This window comes from Salvelinus alpinus, chromosome 2, assembly GCF_045679555.1.
Source record: "Salvelinus alpinus chromosome 2, SLU_Salpinus.1, whole genome shotgun sequence".
NCBI lineage: Eukaryota > Metazoa > Chordata > Actinopteri > Salmoniformes > Salmonidae > Salvelinus > Salvelinus alpinus.
Genome location: NC_092087.1, coordinates 48,464,312 through 48,477,514, shown reverse-complemented (window position 1 = coordinate 48,477,514; position 13,203 = coordinate 48,464,312). Strand labels below are relative to the sequence as shown.

General features: G+C 47.0%; 1 protein-coding gene across 7 annotated transcripts in view; it reads right to left on the bottom strand.

The window, feature by feature from the left end:
* The window catches only part of LOC139563850 (msx2-interacting protein-like), a 34,251-nt gene that overhangs the window by 5,635 nt on the left and 15,413 nt on the right, over window positions 1-13,203 (bottom strand). For 6 of the 7 annotated variants that reach the window (XM_071382802.1, XM_071382813.1, XM_071382807.1 and 3 more), the window contains 6 exons: window positions 10,682-10,795; window positions 10,465-10,578; window positions 10,269-10,369; window positions 2,051-10,133; window positions 1,846-1,929; window positions 1,454-1,648 (listed from right to left, as the gene is read on the bottom strand). In XM_071382802.1, coding sequence (XP_071238903.1) covers window positions 1,454-1,648; window positions 1,846-1,929; window positions 2,051-10,133; window positions 10,269-10,369; window positions 10,465-10,578; window positions 10,682-10,795 — 8,691 coding nt within the window. The remainder of the gene's footprint in view (window positions 1-1,453; window positions 1,649-1,845; window positions 1,930-2,050; window positions 10,134-10,268; window positions 10,370-10,464; window positions 10,579-10,681; window positions 10,796-13,203) is intronic. The other variant, XM_071382821.1, reaches the window with a different exon arrangement.

The window sequence follows — 13,203 nt, the reverse complement described above, 5'->3', positions numbered from 1 at the left end:
CCCTTTACACTCGTACCCGTATGCGGGTTGACTGCTGTAAATTAAGAGGACTCCACGCAGTTTCAAAGATGAGACGTTGAGGATTATAATAAATACTGCTTTGTCATAAAAGCAAGCCAAACCCTCGTGAGTCCAAATGTGCACTTCACATAAAACTTGTCATATACAGTGTTATAATTTATGATCACTCTGTTTGATGTAGTTACAAGATGACATGGCATATCCTTGGTTGTTCTGAAGAAAATGAGCCTGTTTGCGCTTTATATTTGACCGGTGTTGTGTGAGGGCGGGGATGCAGAGTTGTGTTCCAAATAAAACAGTGTGCTTTTTTTAGTTTCTCAACGGCACAGCTAGAACTCAAAAAAGCACCTTAAATAGGAACGGTGACCACTTGGAGACACCTGTTAGTCCTCTCACTTAAACCCTTGTCATTTTTTGTCTTATGTTGCACCTACCCCACAATTTCCAGGAATATTATGTTCCAGGAATATTATGTTCCTTTTCAGATTTATTTTCAACAAATGTGGCAAAAAATAACAGTAAATGTAAAATACACACAAAATCAACAGTGTAATGTTTGGATTCAGTCGTGTCAGGTGAGCTGTTGTGTCCTCTGGTCTAATAATTTTCCCATAATCTCTAAAAACTGTTTCCTTTCATGGTTATGCATATGCTTTTCATATTTCTTCTATAAGAAACATTTCAAATTGGCCCTATCAATATAGGCCAATTTCTATATAGGCCAATTCCCATGAGTGGAAAGGGTTTAATAAGTAAAGCAGAAATGTACCAGGTTTGTTTAAACTTCCTATTCGATTAGTCTATCTTGCAATTGTTTGTTCGCTCTCTCGTTTTTACTATCCTATGTTTTTATTTAGGCTATTCGTAAACAAATCTGAGCTGGCCTATAGATTCATTCGATGGTTGATCGCGAAAGAGTAGGCCATGCCTAGGCCAACTAGTCACATTGAAATTGAACAGGGATTAAGGAGAAAAAAGGGAAATTAAGATTTTAAAACAATAAGCCAGACAACTGAGTGTCCTCTGCAAAAGGCCCATGATCATCCGAAATAGGAGGAGATGGGGAAAAAAGAGACCCTATCTGACATCTTGTGCTGCTTTGGTGCTCTACGCTCTTTCCACAATCTACATTGTTCTCTTGCATTATGTTAATTGTCCAACTACTTAGGTTATGGCAATTAGGGAATAGGCCATTTGGCACGTCGCCCTGCTGTGTGCTCACTGCACTGCGCTGTTGTGTGCTGCCAGATTCCGGCAGGGCAGCCAAGTTCACTTACGCTGAACCATCGTTTGTGACATCTCGACGTCGTCCCCGTCGACGATGGCCGTCAAACACCGTCGACAGACGATGCAATCGTAACAAAATTGCCCAACCTTAAAATTAACTCTCATCCCAATGTAAACAATTCAAGGACAGGGACCATAAACTTACTGTCATTCTTCTAGCCACACCATCCAGTTGTGACGCCTCGAGTCTCATTCTCTGGACGATCCGAAGCAGCGATCCTCCCTCTGGTAGGGGCAGTGACCGTAGAGCCAATCCTTTGTTGCCACAGACAAAATGCAACTGGACAGCAGCCTGGTCATTTTTCAGTGCCAGCAGCCCTTGCCACACTATCGGGTACTTCTGCTCAAACAGAGAAAATATATTTTAATGTGATATAAAAACTGAATATAATTGTGAATAGTTTTCCTTTACTACACTTTATCCTGTCCGCTCTTTCTCTCATCTCGCTGGCCCTGTTCAGTTGTCTCTGTCCAGATGTACCCTCTACTCTCTCTAATGCACTCTTTATTCCCCATTTCAATGTCCAAGTGACTCACCGTGAGCAGCTGCACCATGTTCACAGGTTGCTGTCCAACTTGTTTCACCTTGACATCAGCTTGTGACTGGCTGGGATCTGCACCCTGAGGACCAGAACAAGTATAGTATAAAGAAGCTGGTTTTCAAACGTCATTTAAGACACTACCACATGATCATTATTAAATTGTGGAGATATAAAATTACATTGAAATGGGCTTAACTCACTAAGGCAGAAGTGATGTTGAGAGGTACCTGGTTGATCCCAAAAGGAGAGGTCTCAGTGATTTGTGAATGGATGGCCCGGGTGTTGGTGTAAATTCCTGGATACTCAGAGAAAGAAGCTCCCGTCCCTGATGGCAGCAGCTGCACCCTTTGGGGGGACGCCATGGCGGCCATACTTGGCCGAAACCCCATCATCCCATCCTTCAGAGGAGAGTGTGGCCTCTTGACCTCCTGTGGCTTTGTGACATCCTTCTCGGACACACCTTTAGCCAGCAGATGTGCCCTGGGGGACATCGACGAGGCGATGTTGGTAGATGTTGAGGAGGTTGGGACAGTCTCTTGGATGTGTCCCTGGTGTGGCTCTGGGGCCGAGCGCTCTCCCTGAGGGTGGTGCATGAGCACACGCAAGTCCCTGGGCGACATGTATGGGTCCAGCTGCAGCCCGCTATGTAGAGCCCCACGGGGATCCGGCTGCATAGTCTCTGCTTTCAGCTGTGTGGCAGACTGTCTCCCTGCGGCCTGATGGAAGCGCCTGGCATCGTCTTGCTCTCCCTCATGGCCCCTCACATTCCCAGGGTTAACCTTGAGGACTATGTCTCTGCCTACCGCCTGGGGCGAGGTGGGGCGTTGCTGGAGAGGACCAGACCAGGGAGAGGCAAGAGGGTCTCCATGCATCCCGAAACTCATGACAGATAGGGGTGGCGTGTTCACCCTGCCCTCTCCTTGAACAAGGTGTCCCATGGGGATTGCTTGGGAGGCACGATGGGGTGACATCCTTCCAATGCCACCGTGAGCACTGTGAGGTTGCATGATGACAGACTGCTCAGGGTGGTGGACACTGGTGACATACTGCTGCATGGCGGGCAGGCCAGAGGGCAGCATCCCAGGGAGGCCTTTGGGAGAGGAGGAGCCGATGGGAGAGGACACTTTAGTGAACGGAGAATGTGGATGGCCTGACTTGCGAGGAGAACGGGGCTCCTGTTTGACCCCACTGAGATGTGAGGGTGTTCTGTCAGTGGCCGAACCGGAAACAAAGCCTACGTGGTTGCCAGCCGGAGAGGGCAGGTGGGGGCTCATTGCAGGACTTATGGCAGAGGTCCAAGATGGTTTACACCCGTCAGCGTTCATAGTGTCAGCCCCATCCACTTTCTTTGGATGCTTCAATAACATTGTGAACTCTGAATGATGGTAACCCATTACTTGTGGATTATTAACTGTCTGCTGGAGCCTCTTCACGACTCCTCCTTGAGGTCCTGATGGGTAGGGAGATTCTAACTTTTCCATACCAGTGTTTTCTTGTTTAATGGAGGAAACCGTTTGTTGCGTCTTAAGGTGCCCATGGTCTGTCTGTATTGGAGGACACTTTGGAGTGTTTGACTGGGAGTGGGTATACATCTCCTGTTTTATCTGGGGCATGGACACTAGCTGCTGAGATTCCATGTCAACTACAGTAGCTGGTGGGATCTGGCTGATTTTGGCACTTATCCTCTGTGGTCCCTCCTTGATCTGTCCTGAGTGACTCAACACCACCACTCCCTCTGAGGTATTCACCCTTAGACCTGGGCTGGAGCCTGTACCCAGACCGGAGCTCTCAACCAAGTACCTCCCAGCAATTCCACCCTCCTCGCCAACTGATGGTCCATGGTACGAACCACTGTCCCGGTCCTCCATGCTGGGCGGCCTGTATGTCTGCTTGGGAAGTGGCATGTCCACTACGGGATTTCTGTCAACGGACATAATAACCTTCTCCATGTCAGGTGGATTGCAAACACGACTGATAACAGAGGTGGCAGTGGAGGCGATAACAGAAATGACCGACTTTGACTCAGGGGATGGTAGTGAGGCTGGGGGCCGGACTACAGACTGAGCTGGATGAGGCCTGTTGTCATTAAGAGAGGTCTTACTAGTCACAGCAACCATTGGGGTATTACTTTCAGGTAGGTGTGGAGGATCCCTAAGGGATAAGGTGCCCAAATTGCTAGGAACAGAACTACTGCATGGGACTGGGAGTGAAACATTTTTGTGCTTCATGAGAATCCTACGCAAGTCACTGTTGTTACGCTCAGTCTCCATGGGCTCAGTGTCAGGGGGAATTGCTGGGTTCTCAAAGGAAGCTGCTGATGCTCTAGGAGAGGAAGGGACACCTACGTCCTTGGACTGGTTGAGCCAATCTGGTGGGGAAACTGGGATCCTGCTTAGCTGTGTGGGCCTGATGTTTGGCCGGGTTGGGGGTGGAGAAAGTGAAGGTGAGATGCACTCAGGTGGTGGTGGTTGTTGTTGAGGCTTGGGGAGAGTGGGACTTTTGGTTGGGAGGCAGACAGGTTTCAGATGTTGAGGTGGAGGTTGCTCTGTAAGGACTGGAGGTAACTTCGATTCTTTAGGCATGTCCGTAGCCTTAGGAGCCAAATGCTCCGTTTTAGGCTTCCAAGAGGTGGTTGTAATGACACCTGCAGCTGAGGTTGAGGGAATAGTTTCTGGAACAGGCTGTGAATTGGAGGGTATGCTGTCTGATGTGATAACAGAGGTGCTCTCCGGTTCTGATGAAATTTCTTTTACAGCGTCCTTTTTGCTTGATTTTTGGCTCTTAGACCGTTTCGGTGTTTTAGCTCTGCCCTTAGCACCCTTCCTGGGTGTAGTTGGGAAAAAGGACTCCCCCTGAATAGGGGATATGTTACTCGCAGGTTCAGCTCCCTTGGTCGGCTGGACGAAGGATGGAATCTCTAGGTCTGAATCCACAACAGCACTAATTACCGGCTCTTGAGGCAGAGGGACGGGTATATCCTCACCCATAATCGAATCAATGGCAGCAGCAAGTTCATACTCACTAGCAGGATTGGCAGATTTCTCTTCCTCAGTCTCAATTTTTAATTCTGCAGATGGTGGGGCAAGTGGAGTTGGTGACTCTGCTGGGAGGGTTGGGTCTGTCAGTTTAGCAATGTTCTCCACAGCTTGCTCAAGCTCCTGTTCCTGTTGTAGCAAAGTTTTAGGATCTATTGGAGGCTTAGTTTCTGGTGTGCTCTCATCTTTATCCTCGTTGCTAGAACTCACATCTTTTCCTGGACTAGACTCTAATAATGGGTCATTAGTAGATTCGCCTGGTTTGGTCTTTTTAGAAGAATCATCCCCATTTTCAGGTTCCTCATCCCCCATTTGAAGCAAATCTTTCACCTCAGTGACATTTAGTCTGATCTTCAGGTTCTTGAGGACAGGAGATTTTGGAGTCCGTGTCAAGCGTGGAGCTTTTCCTCTCCCACTCTTCTCCATTTTCTCCAATACAGGCAGTTCTTCCACGATTGGTGGTTCAGACTCTTTCTCACCAAATTTAGTTCCACTGGCTTTCTCGTCAACAGGGTCCTTTTTCTGCCTGTCTTTATCTCGTGGTTTCTCTGTTCCTAGTTGTTGCTTAACATTCTCCTCTTTCTTTGTCACAACTGGTGCTACAGTATCTTCCTTACACGAGACAGTGGAATCCTGCATGGCCAAACTGTCTTCTGTAAAATCCATCTGCTGAGAAACATCTTCAGGTGGCTCAGTTTTGTCCCCCTTCCTACTTGATCCAGTCGCTATGGGCATGGGTAATTGACTTGCCAAAGCTTTATGACCATGAGGAGAATGTCTGCCTTTTGACACTTTTGAAATTCTTTCACTACTCTCTGATTCATTGGAGTCTGTATCCTTGGTGTCTATTTTTGATCTATCCCCTTTAGCTGTTAACATGTCCTCTCCTTGTCGCCGATTCTTAGGGGGACGTCCCCGCCTTGAAGTAATAGGCGCAAGGGAATCCTGCTCTAACGGTTGCTGAGGGGCTGCTTCCTTGTCTTTGTCTCCACCTCGCTTCCGTGCAGTGCGGGGTGACTCAGTTACATCCTTTCCAGCCCCCTTAGTGGCATCTTCCTCAACTGGGGTGGCATACACAGATTTCACATTTCTACGCCTTGCTCTTCCAACAGATATACTCTGCTCTGTGCCATGTTCAGGGTCTGCTCCATGTATGGGAGACTTGCCTGTGGATTTGGAATCTGAGCTTCCCTTTGAAGACTCTGCTCTAGGGGATGATGCACGTTTTGTGCGTTCACTCTTGCGGGTAAGCGGTTTCTCTGAACTAGTTGTTGAAATCAAAGGAGTCAGTGGGACTTGAGTAGGAGACTTACTCTTTTTGTTCTTGGACTTCTGAGGTGGTGAAATTGACTCATCACTGGTTTCATTATCAACAAGCACCTGGGTCTGATTGAGTTCATGTTTCTTTTCCACCTCTGTATGAGTGTCTGTATTGTCAGTGTTGGTATCATCTTTTGAAACCTCCATCTCCTCAACAGGGTTAGGTGGTGTGGAACTTAAGAATTCAGGTGGTAATTCAGGAGGTACCAGCTCAGGCTCTGGTACAAAACTACTCACTGATGTTTCATGAAGGCAATCACTGCTGGAAGACTGCTCAGGGTTCAACATTTTAACATCCTGAGCTATATCTTCAGATTTCTCTTCACTAGGGGATCTTTTAACTTTTCTCACAGAACGGATGTGCTCAGGGGCTGCTAAATTAACAGAAGCAGGGGGCAACATCTCACAGGGAGATATTTGCAGGAGGGGAGGGAGCTGTTCATTTTCTCTGTTTTCCTTTGTCAAAGGTTCTGGGGCAGCTGGCTCTGGACCCCTTGGCTCTGGAGTAAACATGTCATTTGTTTCCACTGTTGGAGACATCTCTTTGGGTGGAGACACCTCTTTGTGTGGAAGAGGTGGAGACATCTCTTTGGGTGGAGACACCTCTTTGGGTGGAAGAGGTGGAGACATCTCTTTGGGTGGAAGAGGTGGAGACATTTCCTTGGGTGGAAGGGGTGGAGACATTTCCTTGGGTGGAGACATTTCCTTGGGTGGAGACATTTCCTTGGGTGGAAGGGGTGGAGACATTTCCTTGGGTGGAAGGGGTGGAGACATTTCCTTGGGTGGAAGGGGTGGAGACGTATGCTTGGGTGGAGACATTTCCTTAGGTGGAAGAGGTGGAGACGTATGCTTGGGTGGAGACATTTCCTTGGGTGGAAGGGGTGGAGACATGTGCTTGGGTGGAAGGGGTGGAGACATTTCCTTGGGTGGAAGGGGTGGAGACATTTCCTTGGGTGGAAGGGGTGGAGACATTTCCTTGGGTGGAGACATTTCTTTGGGTGGAAGGGGTGGAGCCACCTGCTTGGGTGGAGACATTTCCTTGGGTGGAAGGGGTGGAGACATCCCCTTGGGTGGAGACATCCCCTTGGGTGGAAGGGGTAGAGACATTTGCTTAGGTGGAGACATCTCCTTGGGCATAAGTGGGGAATGGGAAATCATGTGGTTCTCAGCAGGGCTAGTAGATTTAGTCTCTGGATCCATGACCGGTTCTGAGGTTTTAAGAAACTGCAGAGGTTGCTGTTCTGCCTCCGGTGACTTCTCCACCCTATTACTATCTATGGAATTTGCTCTTTTTACTTCCTGTAACTGTTGGTCTTTCTGCTGTTGCAGCCGCGTGAACTCCAAAAAGCGGCTATGGAAGAGGACAACTGGTTCTGTGTCAGGCTGCCCATCTGCCAGGCCTTGCTGACCAGTTTGTTGAGCCTGACTTTGCTCAGGGTCCTCATGCTTTCGCTCAAGGTGCTGAAGACGTCTTGAGTCCTGTTCAAAGATTGAGCTGTGTAGGAAACGGGAGGCAAACAGTTCCCTGCGTTCATGTTCCTCTGGCTTGGGCTTGGGGTCTTCCTTCCTGTCATCTAGTTTGTCTTCAGACCCACCACTGCGAATTTTCTTCTTCTTCATGTACCAAGAGGGTGTAGGCCGTGGTGCTGACTCAACCTTTTCAGTATCTTTCCTGCTGCGCAAACCAGCAAAGTGTGAATCATAATCCAAAAAAGACCAGTTGTCCTCCCTAGAGGAGGACAGAGACTTTGCTCGCTCTAGCAGGGCCTTGGTATCTGGTGTGATGGTCTGGTCAAGTGCAAAGGAGTAGAACTTCATCCTCTCCAAAGTGGCAAGCTTGGGGTCTGAAAATCTGTCCACTCGTTGCCTGTCAGAGAAAGGCATAGAAGTGGAGGGCATAGGAGAATGTGGTTTGTGTTCTCTATCCTCTTCAGAATCGGATCGTACTTCCCCAGGCTCCAAATCATGTAAAATTCCATACTCCAAACGCTTGCGATTGTGTGTATTTTTTCCAATGCCTCTGGTGAAGTTTAAGTCGGGTAAAAAATCTTGCTTGACTCTGCTCTCCCAACGTTTTTCCCGCTCTTCTTCACTAAGTTGTAAAGGAGTGTTTGGCTTGGACATTTGCGTTGTATGTGTCCTTTTGACTGCCAGCTCCAGGTCTGGGTGGCTTTTATCCTCCGTTTTAACCTCCCTGAGATGTGAAGATTCCGCAAAGTCCTGCTCAGCATGATGAGAGAAGTGTTGCAAGCCTGGAGATGCAGTGTTGTGCCACTCAGGATCTTCACTCTTTTGCCGGAAGCTCCTGTAGACACGGTCCCCCCTCTTGGCACTGATATCTGCGTCAAATTGCTCTAGTTTCTTGAGTTTATGAGAAGGGAAATGATCAGTGACATCTTGAGGTGGCTTGCCCACTTCATGTACCAGACTGCGGTGTTCAAGGTCCTCCGTTTCTAAGCCTTGTGGACTCCCAGCTTTTTCTTGTTTGTCTGGCTCTTGAAGCTGTTGGTGGAGCCTCCTTTGCTCCATCTGTTTGCGGTAACTCTGGGAGAGGTCAATATCCAGAGGCTCTTCCTTGACACACTTGTCATTGTCTTGTGTACCATATTTGAAAGGGCTCTGTGGATCTTGATCTCTTGCATTGTCTTGGTCCATGTTCCCATCATGGGAGAACCTTCTGGACATACTGTGGCTAGGGTGGCGTTTTGAGTCCATAGGGTCCATGCTCCCATCGGGCAGCTCTTCTTGTCCTCTCATTGCAGGATCCTGACCCTCTTTATGACTGCCAAGAAACACCAGCCTCTCTGATTTGGATCTTGAATCCCTCCGCTGTGAGTCTTTTTGCTGAGCCTTACTGTCACCATCAGTCTCTTTTGTAAAGGCAGTGCTAGCTCCAAAGTCTTGGGATTGACTCCCATCCTCATCTTCCAGCCTTCTCCTCTTCTGTCGAATGGTTCTCCCACTGGCATCTCCAAAGCGCCTCTTTCTCGCAGCCAACCGATCAGAATCCACTGATGGATCTTTCCCATCATTTCCAGTGTCAGATTTTTGGTGTTTCTTGGATCGTGTTTTACCATCCTTGTCTGCGTTCTCACCTTTCCCTGACTCAAGCCTCTCACTTTTTACAGGTTCATGGCGAGAGGTTGACGTTGTCGGATCTGAAGGAGGAGGGTCGTTGTCACCTTTATATCTCTGTCTGTCAAGGCTGTCTTGGTCTGACACCTTTCCCCTTCCAGAGCCTCCATCCAGACTGGGTTCTAGCTCTGTCTCAGACGGTGGGATGCTGGGAGATTGCACCTTTGCTTTCCTTGACTTACTCTTCTCCCCTTTTTCTTTGTCACCTTTCTCCTTTCGTCTCCCCCGCTTGCTCTTCTCAGCCCCAGCAACACGCTCAGGTTCGACCAGGTGGATGTCTTTTTCCAACCTCTCACTCTTAGAGCTGGCTCCATGTTCCAATGGAGGCGCCTTGTCAGTCTTGTCAAAGCGTGGTGGTGAGAGTGAGCTGCAACTACCACTTCGCTCAGAGGATTGACTGTAGACCCGTCGCTCTGGGTCTCTGGGAGCACGCTCAGATGGTGAAGGGGAGGCAGAAGGGGTGATCGGGCGCCGTGGATGAGAGGGGCTCCACATGCCATGGTCTGCCTCAAAGCGCTCCCGCTCTCTTTCTCGCTCCCTCTGGATGTATGTGTATTTCCGAATGTCCTGCTCAAAAGGATCTCGATATTCCCTGAACTCCCGGGGGTCTTCATGGTAGCGTGGGTCAAAGTGTTCTCCCTGGTAGTGCTCCAATTCAGAATACCGCTCACGGCTGCGGGCAGGATAGTCTCGGCGAGGATCTTCGGGGTAAATGGTGCCAGGGGTGCGTGCATTCTCAAAGTAGGCTCTTTCTGCTGAGAACTCATGGTATGGAGGTCTTGGTCGTTCCTCTCTGTAAAGAAGGGGATTGTGTAATAGGAGAGAAAAAAATAAGAACATTGAAGTGAGATCAAAGTACACCCGAAAACAGTAATTCAAAGTATTCCCTCAAATGCATTCACCTCACATAACAAAATGTTAACTTTACCGTCTTTCAGTTGGAATTTCGTAGAAGTCTCTAATGTCTTGCCCAGAGGCCTGCATAGAGCGATAAAAAGCCATCTGACTCTCTTGGCTGGCAAAATCCACCTGCAGACAGAAAAAAAATAATAATAATTGTCTCCTTTCATTTGGTTTACTGTGAAACTGTCAGTAACTAATAAGTCACACTCGTTTAGTCATACCTTAATTTTGTTGCCGCCAATCTTCCAGCCTTTGGTCTCCCTGACAGCTGCCTGTGCAAAATCTGTGTTGTTATACAAGATGAGAGCCATCCCCTTCAACCTGTCAAACACCACCTATAGGAAGAAAAGGGAAAATCATGTTTAGAATAACATGTCTAATATCTAATAGAATGTCAGGGACTTAAAAAACATTGGAGGGGGAGAAAAGAGTATGGACCTTGACTACATGTCCATAGCGGCAGAAGTGACGTGTGAGATATTGCTCTGTTATGTTGGAAGCCAAACCGTCCAGCCAAACACATGTTGTGGGCATACTCTTCCCAAACCCCAGCTGCAAAGGAGACAGAACCAAACAAGGATGTAGAAACAGGAAAAATAAATACTGGTAAGGTTACTTCATTATCACTGAACTCAATTCCCTTTGTACTAACAGAGTGCATTTGGAAAGTACTCAGTCCCCTTGACGTTTTCCACATTATGTTACAGCCTTATTCTAACACGTATTAAATCGTTTTCCCCCCTCATTAATTTCTCTAGGGTAGGGGGCAGCATTCTGAATTTTGGATGAAAAGCATGCCCAAATTAAACTGCCTGCTTCTCGGGCCCAGAAGATGATATGCATGTAACTGGTAGATTTGGATAGAAAACACTCTAAAGTTCCCAAAACCATTGAAATAGTGTCTGTGAGTATAACAACTGATCTGGCAGGCGAAAACCTGAGAAATCAATTCGGGAAGTAGTTTTTTTTGTTTTGTAGTTTTCTATTCAATGCCATTACAGTATCCATTGACTTAGGACTCAAGTTGCAGTCCCTATGCCTTCCACTAGATGTCAACAGTCTTTAGAAATTGTTTCAGGCTTGTATCCTGAAAAATTAGGAAGTAAGAGCAGTCTGAATGAGTGGACCCTAAAGTGTCACAGAGCTTTTTCATGCGTGCGACCGAGAGAGTGCCTTTCTTGTTTACCTTTTATATTGACGACGTTATTGTCCGGTTGAAGTATTATCGATTATTTAGGCTAAAAACAACCTGAGGATTGAATATAAACATCGTTTGACATGTTTCTATGAACTTTACGGATACAATTTTGATTTTTTTGTATGCCTGTTTTGACTGCGTTTGAGCCTGTGGATTACTGAAGAAAACGCGAACAAAACGGAGATTTTTGGATATAAAGAGACATTATCGAACAAAAGGAACATTTAATGGAGTAAATGAATGTCTGCTGAGTGCAACCATATGAAGATCAAAGGTAAGGGATTCATTTTATCTCTATTTCTGACTTGTGTAACTTATACTTGGCTGGTTACTGTTTGTAATGATTTGTCTGCTGGGCTATGTTCTCAAATAATCGCATGGTATGCTTTTGCCGTAAAGCATTTTTTAAACTCTGACACCGTGGTTGGATTCACAAGAAGTTCATCTTTAAACCTATGTAAAATATGTTTTGTTTTCTGAATTTTTATAATGAGTATTTCTGTATTTGAATTTGGCGCCCAGCAGTTTCACTGGCTGTTGAAGAGGTGGAACGCTAACATCTCACGTACCCAAGAGAGGTTAATATATACACACACAATACCCCACAATGACAAAGCAAAAAAGTTGATTTTTATGTTTGCTAATGGGTTCAAAATTAAAAACCGAAATATCACATTTAAATAGGTATTCAGACCCTTTAAATCAGTACTTTGTTGAAGCACATCTGGCAGCGATTACAACCTTGAGTCTTCTTGGGTATGACGCTACAAGCTTGGCACACCTGTATTTGGGGAGTTTCTCCCATTCGTCTCAAGCTCTATCAGGTTGGACGGGGAGCGCCACTGCACAGCTATTTTCAGGTCTCTTCAGAAATGTTAGATTGGGTTCAAGTCCGGGCTCTGGCTGGGCCACTCAAGGACATTCAGTAACTTGTCCCGAAGTCATTCCTGCGTTGTCTTGGCTGTGTGCTTAGAGTCATTGTCCTGTTGGAAGGTGAACCTTTGCCACAGTCAGAGCTCCTGAGCAAGTTCTCATTAAGGATCTCTGTACTTTAGTCATGATCAAGGGAAAGATGAACAGAGCAGTCTCCCAATTCCTGCCTCTGAAGAACATCCCCACAGCAGGATGCTGCAACCACCACGCTTCACCGTAGAGATGGTGCCAGGTTTCCTCCAAATGTGATGCTTAGCATTCAGACCAAAGAGTTCAATCTTGGTTTCATCAGACCAGAGAATCTTGTTTCTCATGGTCTGAGTCCTTTATGTGCCTTTTGGCAAATTCCAAGCAGGCTGTAATGTGCCTTTTACTGAAGAGTGGCTTCCATCTGGCCACACTACCATAAAGGCCTGATTGGTAGAGTGCTGCAGAGATGGTTGTTCTTCTGAGGGTTCTCCCATCTCCACAGAGGAACTCAGGAGCTCTGTCAAAGTAACCATTGGGTCCTTGGTCACCTCCCTGACCAAGGACCCCTATTGCTCAGTTTGGCAGGGCGGCCAGTTCTAGGAAGAGTCTTTGTGGATCCAAACTTCTTCCATTTAAGAATGATGAACTGTGTTCTTAGGGACCTTCAATGCTGCAGAAATGTTTTGGTACCCTTCCCCAGATCTGTGCCTCGACACAATCCTATCTCAGAGCTCTACGGACAATTCCTTCGACCTCATGGCTTGGTTTTTGGTCTGACATGCACTGTCAACTGTGGGACTTTATAGACAGGTGTGTGCCTTTCAAAATCATGTCCAATCAACTGAATTTACCACAGGTG